Source organism: Mesoplodon bidens (assembly GCF_964165515.1).
Source record: "Mesoplodon bidens genome assembly, chromosome: 10".
In the NCBI taxonomy this organism is placed as follows: Eukaryota; Metazoa; Chordata; class Mammalia; order Artiodactyla; family Ziphiidae; genus Mesoplodon; species Mesoplodon bidens.
Genome location: NC_138172.1, coordinates 68,211,955 through 68,233,233, shown reverse-complemented (window position 1 = coordinate 68,233,233; position 21,279 = coordinate 68,211,955). Strand labels below are relative to the sequence as shown.

General features: G+C 40.5%; 1 protein-coding gene across 3 annotated transcripts in view; it reads right to left on the bottom strand.

Moving 5' to 3' along the window:
• Window positions 1–19,977, bottom strand: part of MAPK14 (mitogen-activated protein kinase 14) — a 72,300-nt gene extending 52,323 nt beyond the window's left edge. For 2 of the 3 annotated variants that reach the window (XR_014016963.1, XM_081247531.1), the window contains exon 1: window positions 19,329–19,977. Coding sequence is in view for 2 of the 3 variants with exons in the window: in XM_081247531.1 (XP_081103657.1) it covers window positions 19,329–19,444 (116 nt within the window). In the remaining variant the exon portion in view is untranslated. The remainder of the gene's footprint in view (window positions 1–19,328) is intronic. The other variant, XM_081247530.1, reaches the window with a different exon arrangement.
• Window positions 19,978–21,279: the final 1,302 nt, after the last annotated feature.

Sequence of the window (21,279 nt, the reverse complement as noted above, 5' to 3'; positions counted from 1 at the left end):
CTCCGCAACGGGAAAGGCCACAACAGTGAGAGGCCCGCGTACAGCAAAAAAAAAAAAGTACAGCAAAAACAAACAAACAAAAACAGAAAGTAGCAACCATAAAGATATAGCGGAAAAGAGCCTCAAGCAGAAGAAAAAATATTATTAACATTTAGTGAGTCCTTATTATCATTCCCCAGTTGACAGATAAGGAAACTGAAGCACAGAGAGTATAAATAAATTGCCCATGGTCACAAAGCTAGAGAGTGACAGTGCAGGAAGTCTGGATCCAGAGCTCACACTATTAACTATTTTCCTATGCTGCCTCTCAGAAAAGCAAGTGCTGGGGACACAGGTTCGTGCCCCGGTCCGGGAAGATCCCACGTGCCGCGGAGCGAGCGGCTGGGCCTGTGAGCCATGGCCGCTGAGCCTGTGCGTCCGGAGGCTGTGCTCCGCAACGGGAGAGGCCACAACAGTGAGAGGCCCGGGTACCGCAAAAAAAAAAAAAAAAAAAAAAGAAAAAAGAAAAAGAAAAAGAAAAGCAAGTGCAAACAAAGGAAAAATAAAACAGAGGTATAAAAAATATGGTATGCTGGAGTGACAAAAGAAACATGGCCTGTGCAGGTGGAGCACGAGGAGCAAGGGGAGCGAGGAAAAGAATGAGGTCAGAGATACAGGCAGAGGCCAGATCATACAGGACATCTACAGCAAGAAATGATGTGTATTCTAATTATTTTTGGAGACTGTTTGGGCTAATTCTATCATGTCTCATCCTGTTTATCTCCAGTCTCTAATGGGTACATCCAAGGCTTTTGGATCATCTATTCTCACCAAACTCTCTTTCCCGTATGATTCTGGTTCCAGAAGTTCCCCTCCCTTCGCTCCCAAATCCTTAACCTATGTCCTTGCTCTTCAACTCCCAATGTGTAATAAACTCCTGTAAATCTTCACTTCTGAACTTTCCTCCATCTCCTTGCTTTAACTGAAACCAGGCTGTACTTTGAAGACACTACTTCTCTTATAGCCGTGCCATTAGAGTGGATTCTCACTCTCATATCCCACGTACCTCACGGCTAGCAGGTGGCGTAGATGTCCTCCTTGCCAACTGTTTCCACTTCCAGAACATAACTTTCCCTTTGATTTACACAAGCTCCTGCTCACGAACATCTCTCCCTCTCTGTTGCTGTTATCCACTGACCTGGAATTTTCCATCTTAAAGTCCTATCTTAAAGTCTCTCGCCCCTCCCAACTTCTATCATCATTCCTGGCAACTTCAGCATCCAGGTGGAGGGCACGTCCAATTTCCTGGCCTCCTGTGTGAACCCATCCTCTTCAGCTCTTCACCTCAGAGTCTGCCTGCCTACCCGCAGGCTGAGTATTTTCCCCTCTCCTCTGCTGGGAAGCCTGTTGGGTGGGGCCTCTTGGAGCAAGGAATGCCATCGGGTTTCTAGCTGACATGCCTGCAACTGAGTGTGCAAGTTCAATTCAGTGGAGAAGAAAGAAGACGCCCACTTGAGCCACCTGTCCAAGTCATTCTCCGCGCTAGCTTTCCAGTAATAAAGTACGTATTTTTATCTCTATTTGACTCCTGTATCTATTAAGCAAAAGGCAAGCTAGGATTAATCAGTACCCTACAGACCCCAATAATCACAATTTATTACTGTATGTTTATTAACCACCCAGCAGGGTGGTTAAATAAGCACTGGGGCTTTGGTATTAGACTCTGGATTTTAATTCCAGTTCTGCCAGTTAGTAGCTATATAACCTTGAGGGGGTTAATTAAATTCTCTCGGCCTCATATATTAAAATGAGGATAACTTTTTTTTTCTTCTTTTTTGCGGTACGCGGGCCTCTCACTGCTGTGGCCTCTCCTGTTGCGGAGCACAAGCTCCAGACGCGCAGGTTCAGCGGCCATGGCTCACGGGCCCAGCCGCTCCATGGCATGTGGGATCTTCCCAGACCGGGGCACGAACCCGTGTCCCCCGCACTGGCAGGTGGACTCTCAACTACTGCGCCACCAGGGAAGCCCGAGGATAACGTTTATATCTAATCTGTCCGATGTTTGTTAGGATTAAATGTGATAATTTTTGCAGTAGGTTTAGCAAAGGGCCTGGTCATGGTAAATCTCAAATATTAGACATAATAATGTCTGTGTTTTCCACTCATCATAAGCACCTTGAGGGCAGGAAGTGTCTTCTGTTTTATTCAGTATTGTATTCCATAGGTCTTAGCTTAATGCCTGGCACGTGGTCCATTCTCAATAACTGCTTTACAAAAGTATAAAATGAAATATGAAAGAAAAACTTCAACTTTATCATTTGGCCCTCAATTCTTATAAATTCAATAGCATCCAACGAAAAACTGATATTAATGTTAAAAACTTACATGTGTGTTGAGTGTTTATTATTGTTAGGCATTGGCTTTAATCTTTATATGAATGAACATCTTTATCACAACTTTATAAGAAGACATTATTATTATTCCCATATTACAGATGAGAGAACTGAGGCACCGAGAGGTTAACTAATGTGCCCACACAGACAGAAAATGGCAGAGCTGGGATTCAAATCCAAGTGGTGTGTTTCAAGCATGAACTCTTTAACCATAACAGAAAAGCAAGTTCAACCTAGCCAGCAGTTCAGTCCATTTTAAATAGATTCTAATCGTATGGACTCTGTTTCTTTTCTAAAATGCATCCACTATAATTAATTGCATTTCATAAGGAAAAAGTTTTTCCTGTGATCTTACATTGAACTCAGGATAATATTAATGAAAAGTATTTCATAAGAAATAACTTTCACTCAATATACATTATCAAGGGGGAGTTTTTAAGCCCTAAAGTTATACTATGACTCTAAAACACTAAAGGAGCCAATGATATAATATCTCACAAATACCAAAATATCACTTCCTAAGCATTTACTGAAAAATCTCCTGCATGAGATTCTTTGTGGATACAAAAGAAACATTAAACATAGTACCTGATATCAAAGAACTTAACCATCTAACTGGGATGATGAAACATACATGAAAGCAAATAATGCCCAATAATACAGTGCAACTATTACACTTTTTAAAAAGTTGGGTTCAAAAATATGTAAGTTGGGTTTAAAAATATAAAAATATATAAGTTGGGTTCAAAATACATAAATGTTCATTGCAGCCAGTTCACAAGAACAAAACTAGAAACTACCTTAATATCCAATACAGCAGAGTTTAAACTATGGTACATTCTCATGTACCATATACTGTAGCCATTAACAAGACTCTCCACATACTAATATGTACTTGTTATACTGCTGATGGGAAAGAGAACAAGTTTCAGAAGTAAAGAATTATCCCCATCTGTGGGGGAAAAAAATGTACACTCATTCAGATATATACACATAAGCAGAGAATAAATGTCTAATATACTCAGGACTTTTAACACTTTTGCTTTTTAATGTATATTTTTCTATCCCGACTTTTTTAAAAAATGAGCTTATATCTTTTAACAAGGTTATCAGTAAAGTTAGAAGCATAAGTCATCTGTGCTTTTCTGTTACCCTAGAACAAACAAAAAGAGGCATGCTTTCTAACTTTCATAAAACCACTACTGACAGGTATATTTCCTTTGAATGATCCTTACATAGCTATACTCAAAGTATATAAATAAATTTGTACCCACCTTACCTAAGCCATAAGAATTTTCTATTTTACTAAACAATCATTCACAACAATTTCAAAAATATCTGAACCACAAACTACTCATTCTCTTATTGATGGGCCTTATATTCCATTCATTCACATACACAAATAATACTAACACTACTACAATGGACATCTTCACTCACATTGCTTCTTCCATAATTGCATGATTTCCTTAGAAGAGACTAATAATTTCTACTTCAAAGGACACATATTCCCACCTTTTAAAATATACTTTACTTACAGAAGAGAGCAAACAGGAATTGTTCAGAGAAACTGCTCTGTTTGTTAGTTAGTAATCCTTATGGCAAAAGTTGCTAAAGCAAAGAATATATGATCCATTCCCTCCCCCACCTCTTTAAGCATTTAACTTGCTCTGACCTAACCTGTTCTATCAGTAATCAAAGCAATATTTGGAGAAAGAGGAAACCACATATTTCATCCTAAATTGAACATTGTAATTACCCAAAGCAGAAATTCCTAATAATTTTTTAAAGATCATCTGACAAAACCAACTGAATACTCAGAGAAGAAATTCAAGTTATTGAATACCTGATCATACCACATATTATTTGGGAAACATTTCATTCAATCCTCATAACTTTGTGAGATAGTTATATTTACTTTCCAAAATAAGAAACTAATGGTCAGAAACATTAACAACTCACTGAATGGCATATAACCCATATGCAGTGGGATTCAGACTCAGATCTGCCTAATTTCAGTGCTCTTTTTCCAGGATGCCAAGCAGCCTGAGATAAGGACAACCCCAGCTACTGGCTTTGCCTTTATTATTACACTTACTAGTATTACAGTTGGGAAGATTCCTCTTAATCACATTTTAAAAACTGTAACTACAAATTAAACTGTGTTTTCATGAGCAACATCATAAAATGGAATTACCTTTATGAAGATCAGTTTCTCCAAACTACTGAATAAAATCCAGGACACACTGCTCAATAAGTTTTTCCCCCAATTGTAAACTCATAAAGTTCTAAAATTAATTCATACTTTATAAAAAACATTGCTATGGTAAAAAAAAAGTAAAGGGAGAAATATAAAATTCATTAAAAACATTGTAATATTAGACTGTCATCGTCATGTATCTACTGTTGACTGTAAATCCAGCGCCTAGGACAAAATAATATTCATTAAATAAAATTAAATGTTTTGTTATACATTCATACCAGCCTCCTCTCTCCCTGAAAAAAATAGTGGCTTACTAGATTCTTAATATCCTAATTGTAATTCTAAATTTACTTACATATACCCTGCTTTATTTCACAATGGATTTAAAGTAGCCTAGAACTATATACCTATAACTTGACATAAGAATAAATGATTAGGGGAAAAATAAACAAGATAAATAGGAAATTATGTATGGGTGAGGTTAGTGCAAATGTTTATTGTGAGGTCCTTCCTAAATACCTGTTAGAGGGGGGCCCCAAATTTGGCTCTGAGCCCACTGAAGCCATCACAAAGAGAATACAACCAGTTAAGACATGAATCATAGGAACCATATAATAAAAACAAAGCAGGTACTCAGAGAACTGAAGAGAGGCATAATTACTCCTGTAATAAAACCTGAGAAGAGTTCCTCCTGTGTATGTTTATGAAGGAGACACTGTACAATATGGTAAAAATGTCCTAATCAGCATCCTTACACAATTATAATAGTGGGTTTCAGATGGTTCTTTACTTAGAGCATCCATCAGTGGAGACTGTTTCATAAGGCCAAAATACAGTTCATTAGCAAAGGCAGGAAGGAGAGGACAAAACAGCATGGCACACTGCTCTCTGACAGACTTACTTAATCCAAGAGGAAATCTTAAGTGTTTCTAGAAAAATAGATAATAAGCTCCATATTCCTCAGACAATCCTCCAAAGATGATTTCCATCAACTGAGCTTTTGATAGATATAGAGACACAGGGACTTTGTATTTATGCTCCATGACTGGAACCTGGCTTGGAGAGTATCTGTGTTGCAAGGTAAAGGCAGATCAACATGCTGAGTGAGCAAAGCAAGAGAGACAACCTCTTAAGAAAGGTGAGATGCTGCCTAACCAGGACAACTGCCCACGTCCACAGAGCATGAGAGTATAAATGCCTGCATCAGGATTTTTCCTCAAAAAACAATTTGGGTTTTCCCCAACAAAATGAAGAATGAGCAATCACCTGGCAAGTATCTGAGTAATTTGTGGGGATCATAAATGATTTTACAATTTCTTTTAATGGTCATAGACAACTTCTCTAATCCTTGAATGATGTTAAGAAAAAACGAACCATCAGTAATGGTTAAGAAGACAACACAATTTTATGTATTTTTGGAAATTAATGGAAACATTTATTTTTTTAAAACTTTATTTATTTATTTATTTAAATTTTTGGCCGCATTGGGTCTTTGCTGCTGTGTGTGGGCTTTCTCTAGATGCAGTGCGCGGGCTTCTCATTGCAGTGGCTTCTCTTGTTGGAGAGCACGGGCTCTAGGCACGTGGGCTTCATTAGTTGTGGCACGCAGGCTCAGTAGTTGTGGTGCACAGGCTTAGTTCCTCCGCGGCATGTGGGATCTTCCCAGAGTAGGGCTTGAACCCATGTCCCCTGCATTGGCAGGCGGATTCTTAACCACTGTGCCACCAGGGAAGTCCCAATGGAAATATTTAAATATATTAAAATCCGTAGTTACAATGAATTAACAAATTGTCATTAATACATTGAATTCATTAAAATATCTACATGGAGATAAATAATTTGCAAAGAGATGACATCTCTTCCCCATATAATTTGAGGCTTTTTTCCAATTGAATTCAGGTTAATTGATAACAGTTTTCAAGGGTTTCTAAATAACTAACTAATTCAGATGACTAACTTTGAACTTTCTCTTTACCTATAACAACTTGACAAAAATATCAGCAAATACCATACTGGAAATATTTTTCAGCACATCTCTCTCTACTACAGAAACCTACTTTTCCTTTCTTCTAAATTCAGACAAATGTGCAAGTATCACTGTACTTTTGATGCTTATGCTCTGCCCCTCCATTTTGGAAACAATGTCATGAAAATAAAGGCAACTTTATGCAAAAACAATAACTCAAGTTTTAATTTGAGAACTTCAAAAAATATTCTTTAGAGTAGCAAGGGACTTAAAGTTGACTTTAAAAACTCTTACCATTTGAAACATTGTTAGCTCTCTTTAAAAACCTTTACTAACTCTCAAATATCTTGTTTGAATGTCTACCTTACACTTTCATTTTTAAAATAAATCACAAAATGATCTACTTGCACTATATATAGTATTTTTAAATGGAATTCAATTTCTTACAATTAACACTTTCATATTGATAGGAAGAAAATCAGATGTTATTAATACAGTTGTTACAAGTACGTGCAATATGACCAATCCCCAGCTTTTCAGTTTCTAAAAATTCTTCTCAGAGGTTAAAAAAAACACAAATGACACACGGAAAACCTTATCAATAGAGAAGCAGCCTGGAATGGAAAAAAGAGTCATTTAATTGATCACTTACCTTGCCTTGCAGAAACTTACAGTTCAAGAACTGATAGGCAAATTCAGTATTTTCATGAAAATCTCATTCAGATAGAAAAATGTATTTGTGATAGGATTTATTAGGGACATTAGCCATGGGGCTGGCACTCAGGGAATGGCAACATATATGCTAATACTTGCCATTCCTAACTAATCTGATCCAATTCCTGCTGCAAAAGCTTCTAAACTACTGGAACAAAAATGTTTTTCACAACTGCTTCCACTTTTACTAGGCTGATGAAAACTAACATTCAAACAATGTAGAAATTCACTTAGGCATACAATCTAAAAATCCCAAACCATTTGCGATTAAAATGCACTTAATCTTCATTTGCTGAAAGCTCCGTTTGAAGTAAGAATAATTTTGTAAGATTTGTAGAAATTTATAGAAATTTGTAGAAATTATTTTGTAATAATTTCTTCACTGAAGCTTTAAAAGCTGCAGTGGTGTCAGTTAACATATATCTTTGATTGTAAATGTGAAGTATGTATCTGCATCAAGAGCAACAGTTATCCCATATTGAATGCAAAAATATTACACATGGATTATTTCATTTCTTTTAAAGGGGATTACTTTCCAAAGCCTCATTAGAATGTTGCCTCCACGGGTTTGTACCTTCTCTACTTTTATGTGTTTGAAAATTTCAATAACAAATGTTTTGGAAGTTATCATTAAATAATTTTTAACTCCTTTCAAGCAAATCTGAAATACTGAACAGACTAATCATATATTACATTGTAACTATTTAGTATTACCATCAATCAACTTTGCCTTGCTGCTACAATTAAAAGTCTTGTACAGGGCTTCCCTGGTGGCGCAGTGGTTGAGAGTCCGCCTGCCGATGCAGGGGAAACGGGTTCGTGCCCTGGTCTGGGAAGATCCCACATGCCGCGGAGCGGCTAGGCCCGTGAGCCATGGCCGCTGAGCCAACGCGTCCGGAGCCTGTGCTCAGAGAAAGACCAAAGCAGGAGTCACAATGTCTTTTATGACCTACCCGCAGAAGTCACACTCCATCATTCCTGCCACAGTCTATACTTTAGAGAAGTGAGTCACTAAATACAGTCTTCACTCAAGGGGAGGAGAATTAAAGCACCACCTCTTTAAGGGAGGAGTATCAAATAATTTTCACATTATTATTTTTAGCAACTTGATTTTTTTTTTTTTCCGGTATGCGGGCCTCTCACTGCTGTGGCCTCTCCCGTTGCGAAGCACAGGCTCCGGACGCGCAGGCTCAGCGGCCATGGCCCCCGGGCCCGGCTGCTCCGCGGCACGTGGGATCCTCCCGGACCGGGGCACGAACCCGCGTCCCCTGCATCGGCAGGCAGACTCTCAACCACCGCGCCACCAGGGAAGCCCAGCAACTTGATTTTTAAAAATCAAAACACTGGAAAATATCTTGCTTACTTTTGGTAATACTAGATAGTACTTTTTTTATTGCTCTAGAAAAAAACCCTCTGAAATTCCACTTAACAAAGCTACTTTTACATCCTAGTGAATGGTCTCTGTTTGCAGTATTTCGATGATCTGATCTCAAAAAATTCTGTTAAGCATAAACACAGGCGGTCTGACATAGAAAAAAGTAAATCAGTAGTGAGAAGATTTCAGGTCCAGCTTTGGTTCTGGAACTTCCTAGCAAGTGATCTTGGCCAAAGCTTCTACGAGCCTGTTTCCAGATCAATAAAATGGGGGTGTCACTAGCTCTGCTTATCTTACAATGCTGTTTTGAGGCTCATATAAGATAATTATGTATAAGTACTTTATGAACTATAAAAGACAAGTAGTAAATGTTCCAAGTGGAAATGAACGTGCTATTATATAATAGTTTCATGATCAGCTTCCAGCATGGGGTTTATCACATAGTAAATTCTCAACATATATTTTTAGATCTCTTACTCTCAAATTTGAGGTTGAGTATACTTCTGAAATAACAGTAAGACAGGGCAGGTTATTAAAATATAACCAAGGACCCAAATCCTTGATCATTTGTTGTCATGTTACGGAAAACTAAAATATCGTTTCCTTTCAAGTTAAAATGCACATTTATTCAGCAGTTAATGGATAGGATCTAGGAACTACTACAATCAGAAACATAATGTAGCCAATTCTTTAGACACTAAACTGAAAAAAAAGGTATTCCTGTATATATTTGTTTCCCAATTTAGACCTGGAAGGAGAGCAGAAGCTATAGTTTATTTATCTGTTTATCTTCAGGAACATAATGCAAGATTAGTAAATTTATACCAAAGCAGATAGTTCCTGACCTCAAGGAATTGAGAAACCTAGCTGGGGAGTCAGATTAAACAGATACACATATAAATTACTAGAGACTTTTACAAAGCAATATATTTGCTTCCTCCAATCCATTCTGTAACACTCCAATCAAACCAATTTTAAAATACTTTCCCTCCCTACTTTAACAACTCAAGAAACTGTAACTAGCTCTGTATTGCCTAGAAAAATGCAGTTGCCTTAACCCTACTCCAGACCTAATTCTTAATTTCTGGGGGTAGGACCCAAGCACCTGTATGTTTAAAAGCTCCACAAGTGATTCTGAAACACAACCAGAATGAAAACCACAACTGGGTTCACCCTATCTGAGATACTACCCTTGTCAGGGCAGTCCATCTCATATCTAATCCTCTTAGTTATGTTTTCTCCTGTTACCTAAAAAGTTCCCTTTCTAGAAATGCTCCAAATACTACCCATCCTTCAAAACAATCTTCAGGGCTTCCCTGGTGGCACAGTGGTTAAGAATCCGCCTGCCAATGCAGGGGACACAGGTTCGAGCACTGGTCTGGGAAGATCCCACATGCCGCAGAGCAACTAAGCCCATGTGCCACAACTACTGATCCTGCGCTCTAGAGCCTGTGAGCCACAACTACTGAAGCCTGCGTGCCTAGAGACCGTGCTCTGCAACAAGAGAAGCCACTGCAATGAGAAGCCCGTGCACCACAACGAAGAGTAGCCCCCGCTCGCCACAACTAGAGAAAGCTCGAGCGCAGCAAGGAAGACTCAACACAGCCAATAAATAAATAAATAAATTTATTTAAAAAAAAAAAAACCAAGCTTCAAATCCTTCCTTCATGAAACATGCCAACTACTACAGCCGACAGGCCCTCACATCTCTGTATACATCAATACCTTTATATATATATACATAGTTCACTAATATTTTATGTCTGTTTTAGACACTGGTGGGCATTTAACAGTCAGATGCATGACCAACAGATTTCTTTCACTACAGCAAATCTAAAACATAAATATAAAAATATACACATTTCAAACTTTCAAAATTATGTTGCTTTAATACCTAGTTATAGAAATCTTCAGGCTATTGGCTTATTCCGATTGTAATTTTCATGACCACTGTCATTCATCAGTGCTAATGATAAGCTTCCTTCAAATATCAGTTCCACATATCTAAGGCTGAACCATACAAGTTTATAACATAAATCTAATCCTAGGGTAGTTAGTGTTACATCTCTGAGATTGTCCTCAAGAAGTATGTAGAAAAATAATCAAGGGGAAGCATGAAACATTACCTTTCAATAGACTTGAAATCCAGAGTTAGACATTCTTGATATTAGGTTTGGAAGTATAAATTTGGATGCACAGTATATGAACAAGACACTGTTGAGACTGTATCAGACAATGAATTCAAAGGGAATATGCACAGAAAGTATAGTGTTTCTTTTTGCAGGTGGAAGGTTCAAGTTATCCTATCTAGTTTTTACTCAGGGCCAATCAATCCAAATATATAGGGTTATATAAGCAGTTCTCAACCAAAGGTGATTTTGCCCTCAGAGGACATGTGGCAATGTCTAGAGACATTTTTGGTTGTCACAACTGGAGGCCGCAACTGGCATCTAGTGGGTAGGGTACGGGGTTGCTGCTAAATATCCTACAATGCAAGATAGTCCTCACAACAAAAAAAATTATCAACCCAAGATGTCAACAGGAGGAGTAACCCTTGTGTTATACTATATTTGGGAATGTAAGCACGGCTTGATAGATGCTCATAATACTTACTGCATGTTCTCTTAATTTGCTATTTTTTCCCTTTTGCTCCCTTTAGCATCAATATCATTGAGACTGCTAATTTCAAAGCAGATCATTCAAAGCATAAGGCATTTAGGCCACTAACCTAAGTATCAGAAAATGAACCAAGCCAAACTTATAATGTCAGATGAGGAAATTATTAAAAGCATATCAGTGTAGATACCAACATCAAAATTTCACTTCAGTTTAATACTAAAATCATGAAGGAGTCATGTTTTATTATACCAAGTGAGAAAGATAACTAAGATTTTTACAAGCATTTGGTAGCCTGGAGAAGAAAACATAAATAGAAACTAGTATTCAAAAATCTAAGTTCAAGAAGGTTCAAGCTACCTAAAGCCCTAGATGCAGGATTTGATGAAGGGGGAAAAAAGAAATAGCTACTGGGGATTAAGAATAAAGCATTTATTTCTGGGAATAAAGTTATATCTACTACAGGGATAAGGAAATACAAGAATGAAGAGTTCAGAAAATACTTGGGTAAACCAGACACCTCAAGTTCATTGTCACAGGACGGACTAAAGGCATGATTATTAGGGGCACATAATTTGCAGGTGAGAAGACGGTCACAGCAGAGACACTACCCCATGTGGAATTATAGGGCTGCGTTAATGATCTACAGAACACTTAACTCTCATTGTCCCTTTCCTCCCCTAAACCACAGCCTCCCTGAGTCCTTGGCAGATCAAAAGAAGAAGTTCTGACCTCTTGCGGGCACATGCTGATGTCATCGTTTTCTAGTTCTGAATCAGATGGAAAGGTCTCTCTGACACAGATTTCAAACACACATCCTTGCAAAAAGTTGCCCTAGATGTAAAAAGTGACCAGTATGTCACTAGATTCAAGAGAGACACAGAAAAACCTAAAAGAAGATTTCAAGGGACGCATTAGAAATATAAGGTAGATTTGAGATGGCAACTTAAGCTGAAAGAATGCAGAAAAGAAAAGCTACTGAGGACTTCCAAAGCAATCTCTGAGAAAGCAACATAAATGTGTCCCTTCCAGACTGGTATTTTCAAAAGCAGGAACCCTTCCTGCTCTTTTGTTTTTTTCAGTCTTTATAAACAGAATACCTACTACAGTGCCTAGCACTGGCCATACTGAATTAATGAATTTAAGAAAACAAAGAAGAAATTGGTTTAGATTTTTTTTTTTTTTTTGCATAATGATGTGTGATGCCTACACTCTGGACCGTAAGCTTGGTAAAGCAACCAATGCATACTTGCGGGTAGACTGACAGTAAGACACACACACTCACATACCTTCCGTCGTGTCACAGGCGTAGTGACAATGCCACCAAGGCCTAAGAGGAGAAGGTTTTGAGGAAAACAAGGAAACCTGTAACACCATTCAAAGTAACAGAAGTCAAAATGTTCAGGGTATAAAGTTACTCAGACAGCAGGCCTAGACAAAATAAACATTTGTTCTATTACCTTTTTGTTATGTTGTCATGGGAATCTGTGTTTAGGAACACTTATTTTCTGCAACTAGATAACAGAGCAGTAAAAGGGGGATAGCTTTCATAAAAGAGAAAAACCTGTATCTATAAAAGCAGAAAAGTAAATAAATCCTATGGGTTTTTATACAGTGACATGTGTAGAATCTGTCAATCTATAAGATTTATTCAAGTTAACAGAGAAGTCACTGGGGGCTCCTAGCCAAAACATTATTAACAGGTAACAATAATCCAACCTCTCCTAAAATTATTGTGATGGGGGCAAGGCAGAGGAATGTAAAGCAGATACAGGGCCAAATAAAACAGAAAATAAATGAGATCTTAAAAGTTGAAAGAAGGTAAAAATTACTTTTTAAAAATAACCCAATAGTAAGAAAAAACCTAGAAGCCCAAAGAAGTTAGAAAACATTCAACCTGCCAGCAGGCTAATCTTCTTTTGTCAGAAGTCTAGAGCTAATCTCTTTGCTCCCTTCCTTTTGGCAAGAGAAACCTGAAAAGTGAAGTTAAGCTCCACATGTTATTTAAAGAGCTGGACTGGAATACCCTGAATTTCTAGGGCCCACCAAAAGTACTGGCTCTGGCACACTGAGCCTTCTGGAATGAGAGTTGTTGAATACAGATCAGGGCTGTACACCAATTCATCCGACTCCCCCACTCTACCCTAAACTACAGTTAGCACCTCTAAATGGGTAAGGAACAGAAATGAAAAAACAGGGACCCCAGAGCAGAGTGATCTGTTAAAACATACGTTAGATCATGTCTCCCCTCTGGTTATAACCCTCCATGGTCTCCCGTCTCAGAGTAAAAGGCACAATTCTTAAAAAGGCAAGTAAGACCCTTTATGATCCCAGCACCTCTGTAGCCCCTCCACCTGCTTCCCCTACTACTATTTGGCCCCTGGTTCATTCAGTTCGAGCCATACTGGTCTTTCAGCTATGCTAGAGAATGAGGCCTTTGCCTCAGGACATGTGCTGATCCCTCAACACGGAATTGTTCTTCCCTCCCCATTCAGGCCCAACCAGTGTTCTACATCACTTCCTTCAGGTCGTTGCTCAATTGTCACTTTATCACTGAGGTCTACCCTGCTTAAAAGTGCAACACAGCCATCCCAGTATTCCCTCTCTTTTCCTTACTTTATTCCCCGATAGTATTTATCACCTGACATGTTATAAATTTTAATTTTTTGTTTATTGTCTACTTTATTCCCCTGCCCTTCGAATATAGTTTCTTTTTTTTTTCTTTTTTTTTTTTTTTTGCGGTACGCGGGCCTCTCACTGCTGTGGCCTCTCCCGTTGCGGAGCACAGGCTCCGGACGCGCAGGCTCAGCGGGCATGGCTCACGGGCCCAGCTGCTCCGCGGCATGTGGGATCTTCCCAGACCGGGGCACGAACCCGCGTCCCATGCATCGGCAGGCGGACTCTCAACCACTGCGCCACCAGGGAAGCCCAAAGAGGTTTTGTTTTTATTTGTCCTGAAGAAACTCGTGCATCACTTCCAAGTACATGGCAATCATGAAATGATATTCCTAGGTTCCAGAGTCAGGGGAAGCCACTTTATAATGAGGTTTTTTTGAGCTCTATAGTAATTATATCTCTTGGATAGAAACAAATCAATACCAAATTTCACAGTAAAGAGCAAAAGTCCAGTGTATTTTCAAAGGCCTAGAGAGGCAGTTATTTCTATTTATATCCTATACTATACTTACATAACAGAAGCATATACAGAGAATCTCAACTTTCCAAAATGTGCACAGAAGAATTTCAAGCCAAGGGGATTCATAAATTCAGGAATTAACTAGTTGCACTGATGATCCTTTGGGAAAAAATGCAATCTGGGCAATGAGTCCATTTTTGGTCTATCAATTCTGAGGAAGAGATGTGACTTTAATAAGTTATTACCTCAGATTAGCTAGGCTGACATTGGTGGGATTGGTTAGTCATAGTTCTACTATTTCAAGTGACCCAGCAACCCCTTTCTTCACAAAAGGAGGGAGGGGAGAGGCAAACAGCACAAGAGAAGGTGCCACCACACAATCTTAGCAGTCTACAAGTACAGGAAAGGAGAATTCTGAAGTGTTGAAACCCCAGAACCAAATCCAAAGTAGCACTGACAAGTATGCCATTCCTTTAATGAGTCCAGCTCCTCATCTATACAACTGGGTTAATAACACCAGCCTTCACAGAGCCAGTGAAAACTGAATAATAATGCTTTGAAATGCAAATACATTATGAAGTGTAAAATCCCATAAAAATGTCAGTTAATACTAAAGTGAGAGGGATCTAGCGACTTCTAGACTCAGTGACTTCTTCCACCTTTGAATCCTAAGCCCCAGGGTCTCAGCACCACCTGCACTATTGCCCATGAAAGGCAAAGTCAATGCAGATCTTCTGAGGCTGATTTAGAGGGAAATCAAAAGCATAGTCCTCAGTATCAAGAAATTAAACTGGCAGAACTGAAAAGCCAGAGGTTCAGGATATCCTTATTTTAAAATGGGAGCCAGTGGAAAGGTTTCAGTGGAAAATGGAATCCGATAAATAAAGGATGACTTTATAGCCAACTTGACTGAACTCTTTCTTAAAAGTCTGTATCAATAATACAAATATTTGCCATTGTGTTTAACTATTTATTGGTTGGCATTGGTAACATCCAGCCAATCACCTTGCTTTTGGTTACAAAGGAAAGCAAATGGGAAGCAAGATCAGCATGGGCCTATTATCACCACTAGGAAAATAAACGGCACACCCCTCTCACTCATTAGGAGTCAAGAAAGTCACCTTTGCATACTCAATAATGATGTACTTTTATTAATTCGTGCCCTGGCTCATGATAAAAAAAGGAAAAGATTTAAAATGGTGAAGGGCCATTAATACTAAAAAAATTTAGCTTCACTTTTTTTTCTAATAAATTCTTTTTTACTATTTATTTTTGGCTGCATTAGGTCTTCACTGCTGTGCACAGGCTTTCTCTAGTTGCAGTGAGTGGGGGCTACTCTTTGTTGCAGTGCGCGGGCTTCTCATTGCGGTGGCTTCTCTTGTGGAACATGGGCTCTAGGCGCGCGGGCTTCAGTAGTTGTAGCACGCAGGCTCCATAGTTGTGGCTCGCGGGCTCTAGAGCGCAGCCTCAGTAGTTGTGGTGCAAGGGCTTAGTTGCTCCGTGGCATGTGGGATCTTCCCGGACCAGGGCTCGAACCCATGTCTCCTGCATTGGCAGGCGGATTCTTAACCACTGCGCCACCAGGGAAGTCCTTCACTTATTTTTATTACAGTTATTTACACACAATCTTGTTCCACAAAGCATTTAGGACGTTGGATTTGATTTCTTAGTAAATTTTGCCATCCTTTTACCAAAAGTTTTGTTATACACTTTATATACTGATGATAAACATAAAATGCATAGCACAATGCCTGGAACATAGAACACAATCCATAAATGTAGTTATTATTTGCATCAGGCTATAAACCCTATCAGGGAATGGACTGTCTTATTCTATCTTGCTTAACACTCTAGCTCAAGAAACCCAGCCTGCTATCTGGTCCAGAGTTGGTGCTCAATAAATACTGTTTAATAAATGATTGAATATGATTTAAGAATAATTCTCAACTCTCACCTATTTTATGGTACCAGTGCCCCACCTCCTGTAATCAGAGGCAAGTGTCTGGAAAACCCATACACCAGAGGAAAGGCATTTAAGTTCCTGTTTATATTTCCTTAAACTCACCACAAAGCTCCTCCCCCTCCTTCTGTCCCCAAACCACAAAATCAATGCTGTGCAACAATGTATTCTTAAAAAAATTTGCTTCATTTCCCCTCACAGACAACAAAGTTCCTTAAAATTGCAAGACTTAGTTTAGTTCCCTTTACCCCTTAAAAAGGAAAGGCATATTTGTAAAACCCTATCAATTCCCAAATTTCTAGTCTGATTCCTTGATCTTTAATTCACAGTTGGTTATCACTCAGGTTGCTACATACTTGCTTTACTATATACTTAGTACAAATTAAAATACTGAAAATTGGCTTAATATTTTAAAAAACTTTTTTTAAGTTCCACATCAAAGTGTATCACACTTCAGAGCAATCAAATTAGGAAACTGACACAGATTATTTCAGTGACATTGCATTCCCTGAAATACTTTCAGAGATTCTTTTTTGGAACAGACTTCAGATCTAATTCTACAAATCACACAGGAAATTCTGTGTCATTACTTTATGGTTACAACTCCTATCTGACCTCAAACAGTATCATCAACCTGGCTGCCTAATCTTTTTCACCAGACTTCAGTCCAATTTTCTAAATTATTTCACATTCAATTTGATTTTGTTATTTCCTAAAATTAAATCTGCTCTCAAGAAAATGAAGATAGTGAAAAATAACACAGGCTCCAAAGTGGATTCTAAGAGAAGTTAAAAAAAAAAGTTTTCTGCCACACCTGAAAGTTGCTAATTGAAAGAACAACTTCAAATAACTACTTTGAATGAGATAACACTTGTACATCTAAATTCTGATACTTTCAATCCAAAATCAGTTACATTTGTTTATGGCCAACTATCACATAATATCTGTTATTTTTCTCCACCAATATGCTATAGGTTACATCTTAAATACCCTTAGCAGAACTGCCTCCATGGACAGACACACAAGAAACTTAACAGTGGTTGTTTCTGAGGAAAGGAATAGCACAGTTGGAGAACAAGAAAGGAAAGGCAACTTTTCACTATCTTTTTATACCTTCTGAATTTTATACAATGTGAATGTATCACCTACCTTTAAAAACCTGTTTAACAAAGTTACTTCCAAGTGTCAGATATTGATGGTTTCTAAAATCCAGAAAAGTATAGTACTAAAAAAACATGGAGTTCATTTTAATGGCACTTCGCTGTAAATCTGGATCTCCAGAGCTAGGGCAGAGCTATTCACACCAATGGTAGGGAAACCTTGCAAGGAATTCTTTCCAAGTTCACTAAACTCCCCATAGTTGAGCTGTTCTGCTGTATTACTCCTTAAGGTTTAAACATTATTGGAAACAAAAACTCGGTACCACAAAAATTAATGTGTCAATTCAAGAATGAAAAATGGAGGTAAACTCATGAGCTATTAAAGGAGCAATGATCCAAACACATCTTCGAAAATTAGCAAATCAACAGCACACTATAAAAATGGAAAAAAGATGTCAAGCATAGTGCCATCAGCAACATAACTCCAACAGCCTGAACCAGAAAATGCAATATGATCTGTTGCTGGACACAATTGCACAATCTCAATTACCCAGAAGATTCTATAAACCGGAAATTCATGCTGGGGCTTTAAGAAACACAGGAATTATATTTAAAGATTAACAAGTCCAAAAGCCTGGAATTTGTGGCAAAACAAAAAAACAATTTTGTAGACCTCTCTTCAAATGATGCATGCACAGGAATTACATGAATTAGCTTCAGATCAGGAGCTCTCAAATTTCAGTACATCTAAAATATAGTGTTTAAAGCCTTGAAAGTTAGAAAAGTTTAGTGAAATATTTCAGGTCTGAACATTTTACAGTATCATTTAATTGAAAACACATTCACAGTGTGAATTAAAGCTGCAAAGTGTCTCTTCCTTCCTTTGCTATATATTCCATATCCATATCGTGTACCTCAGGCTCTAAGTGTGGATAAGTTCCCTGCAAACTCTCAAAGGGACTTTAAAAACACAGTATTTCACGAGAATTATCGCAATTAAAAAATATTTACAATACCTCCCGGCATTGTTAATAACTTTTTGATCTTGAGGGCATGCATCGGATCTGAATCTCACTTGCTCGAAAGGAGAAAACTGTTTTGTCAAACAATACTTAAACGAGCAGTGGTATGTGACTAATCAGTGAGGCCGCCAGTTTCTCAAGCTGCAGTGTGTTTGCAGGCACTACCACCCACCCCCCACTCTGCGAAAAGGAAATACGCTTTCAACTGAATCGGAAACACACCACTCAAGCTGGCACAGGACTCACTGAGATAAAGTCGGTATTTTAAGCTCTATGGATAGCTACTAATTCAAGTGCGAACTCAAAAAGAACGCTTCTCAAAATGGGATTTCGACAGAGGTTTGCAAAAAAGCCCGCACTGAACGCCCTTCGTCCTCAGTTTTGTTCAGATGACGGCAGTCTCCCGGTCGAGCTTTGCCCTTCTGTTTCTCCAGGCAGCTCCCCGGGCTTGACTGCTCCGAGGGCAGGCTCCGGCGCCCAAGGTGGGCACATCTCGGGAGAGAGTCCTTCTGCTCGATGCCAGCAGGGAGACCGCCAAAGAGGGCCCTCCTGTTCCTGTCCCCAAAGCAGCAACCCCCCAAGAAGGGAATGCGCAGGGTGCGAGCCAGGGCCAGGCTCCAACACCATCACCCACCGCCCACCGTGGACCTGCGTCCTACACACAGATGACCACCTATGTGGGTGTGCAGGGTGAGGGGTACAAGGGGTACAGGGAGGGCAGGACAGGGGTCGAAGGGGCAGGGATGCCCTCCCCCAAGGGAAATTCCTACCGCTTGGTGCATTGCTGAGCCGTGGGGGCAGGCCTGGCTCTGGGGCATAAAGGGCCACCCAGCCCACCGAGGCCCCGAGCCCGGTGACACTCACCACACGGAGCCATAGGCGCCGGAGCCCACCGGGGACAGGTTTTGGTAACGCTCGGGCACCTCCCAGATTGTCTTGTTCAGCTCCTGCCGGTAGAACGTGGGCCTCTCCTGAGACATCTTCCAGCGGTGGCCGCGGGGCGAGGAGCTGGCCCTGCGGGGCCCCGCCTGCGCCCGCACCCGCTTCCCCGACCTCGTCGCCCGGCCGGACGGGCGGGGACCCTGCGCTGGCCGCCCGCGCAGGTGTGAGTGCCGCGATACAGACGACTCCCGCGCGCGCGGCCCCTGTCAGCCGCAGAGGCTGGACGCTCCTCCGCGACGGGGGTGAGCCCTGCTAAGGGCAGGGGCACGCTCAGGGGCTCAAGGCTGCGCCCGCCACGTTCTCGCTGCACCCTCTGCAGACCAGGCCGACTCCCGGCTGCGCCGCGGGGCTACGGCTCCAGCTGCAGCGCCCGCGGAGGTTCCAGTGGTCGCCGTTCCACAGCCAGCGAACAGGAGCCTCCCGCCGTACTCTCGCGAGAACAGCTCCCGAGCCTCTCTGCGAGCCGAGATTTTACCCAATATGGAACCTGCCCAAGGGAGGGGGTTGATGAGAGGAGAGGATGGGAGGAGCAATTCTCGCGAGAAGAGAGCAACAGCTGGCCACCAGAGGCAGGAACTCCTAGGGGCTGCTCTTCTTAAGGGCGCCAAGGGGGACCCGAGAAGGAGGGGATAAGCAGACAACACATGCCGCGTGCGCCCCACCGTGGTCGGCGGGGCAAACGCCTGGCTCCCTGGTGGAAAGCGACATTGACAAACAAGGTGTCGGGAAAAGAGCCAAAAGACCTTTGAACTGCGGCTGCGGGTAGTCACCAGCAGCCGAGCACCTACTCAGCAGAACCCCCAATTTCCAAGAAATACTTGCATAATAAAGAGGAAGGTTCCGGCCAGAAAGCCGTTGCAGTCCCATCTGCTCAAGGACATACACGGCTTACTCTTCGGAATTCTGACGAAATCTGTCCCAAAGGTAAATATTAGCCCTGCATTAAGGTTGAGGTTTTCCACCCAAACTCTTCTAGTAGTTCTCAAACTTTTATGTGTAGAAGAATCACCTTGAGAGTTTAAAAATGCATATTCCCAGGATCCACAGTGAGTTTAGTTGGAGAGGTCCGTGATGGGCACCAAGAACGTGCATTTTTACAATACGCCCCAGGTAATTCAGGTTCAGGAAAGTCCCTGGTATCTCCCTTTGAGAAGCATCTTTTTTTTTTTTTTTTTTTTTTTTGCAGTACGTGGGCCTCTCACTGTTGTGGCCTCTCCCGTTGCAGAGCACAGGCTCCAGATGCGCAGGCTCAGATGCCATGGCTCACAGGCCCAGCCGCTCCACGGCATGTGGGATCCTCCTGGACCGGGTCACGAACCCGTGTCCCCTGCATCGGCAGGTAGACTCTCAACCACTGCACCACCAGGGAAGCCCGAGAAGCATTTTTAAACCATTACCCTGAAGGTTTGAAACTGATTCCTACCTTGAAGAGCTTCCAGTGAAGAGGATTTTAAGAATTTTAATCATGCCTCTCAGAGTAAGAACAGTACAGAGAGTAGTCTTCCGGCAGTGTCATATTGGGCGAGTCAACTGACATTTCTCAGACCTTAGTTCCAGTGTATGCAAAGAGAATTCCTGCCCCACATTCCCACCTGAAAGCTGAACAAGATAATAAATGTGAATGGGCAAGGTATTCTAACCCCATACCTTGCCACCACTGTTAACCTATTCCTACGCTAAAGCTTGTTACAATAGGCAGAACTAGACCCTATCTTATTCTTAGTCATTTCTTTTAGAAATATCTAGATTCAAGCCAGGACAATTCTCATCAATATCCATGATCATTCTCTTTTGTGTATGCATCCCTTGGAGTGCTCAGACTTTGCCTATCTTGTTCCAGCATCTAGCACAGTGCCTAGAACATAACAGGTAC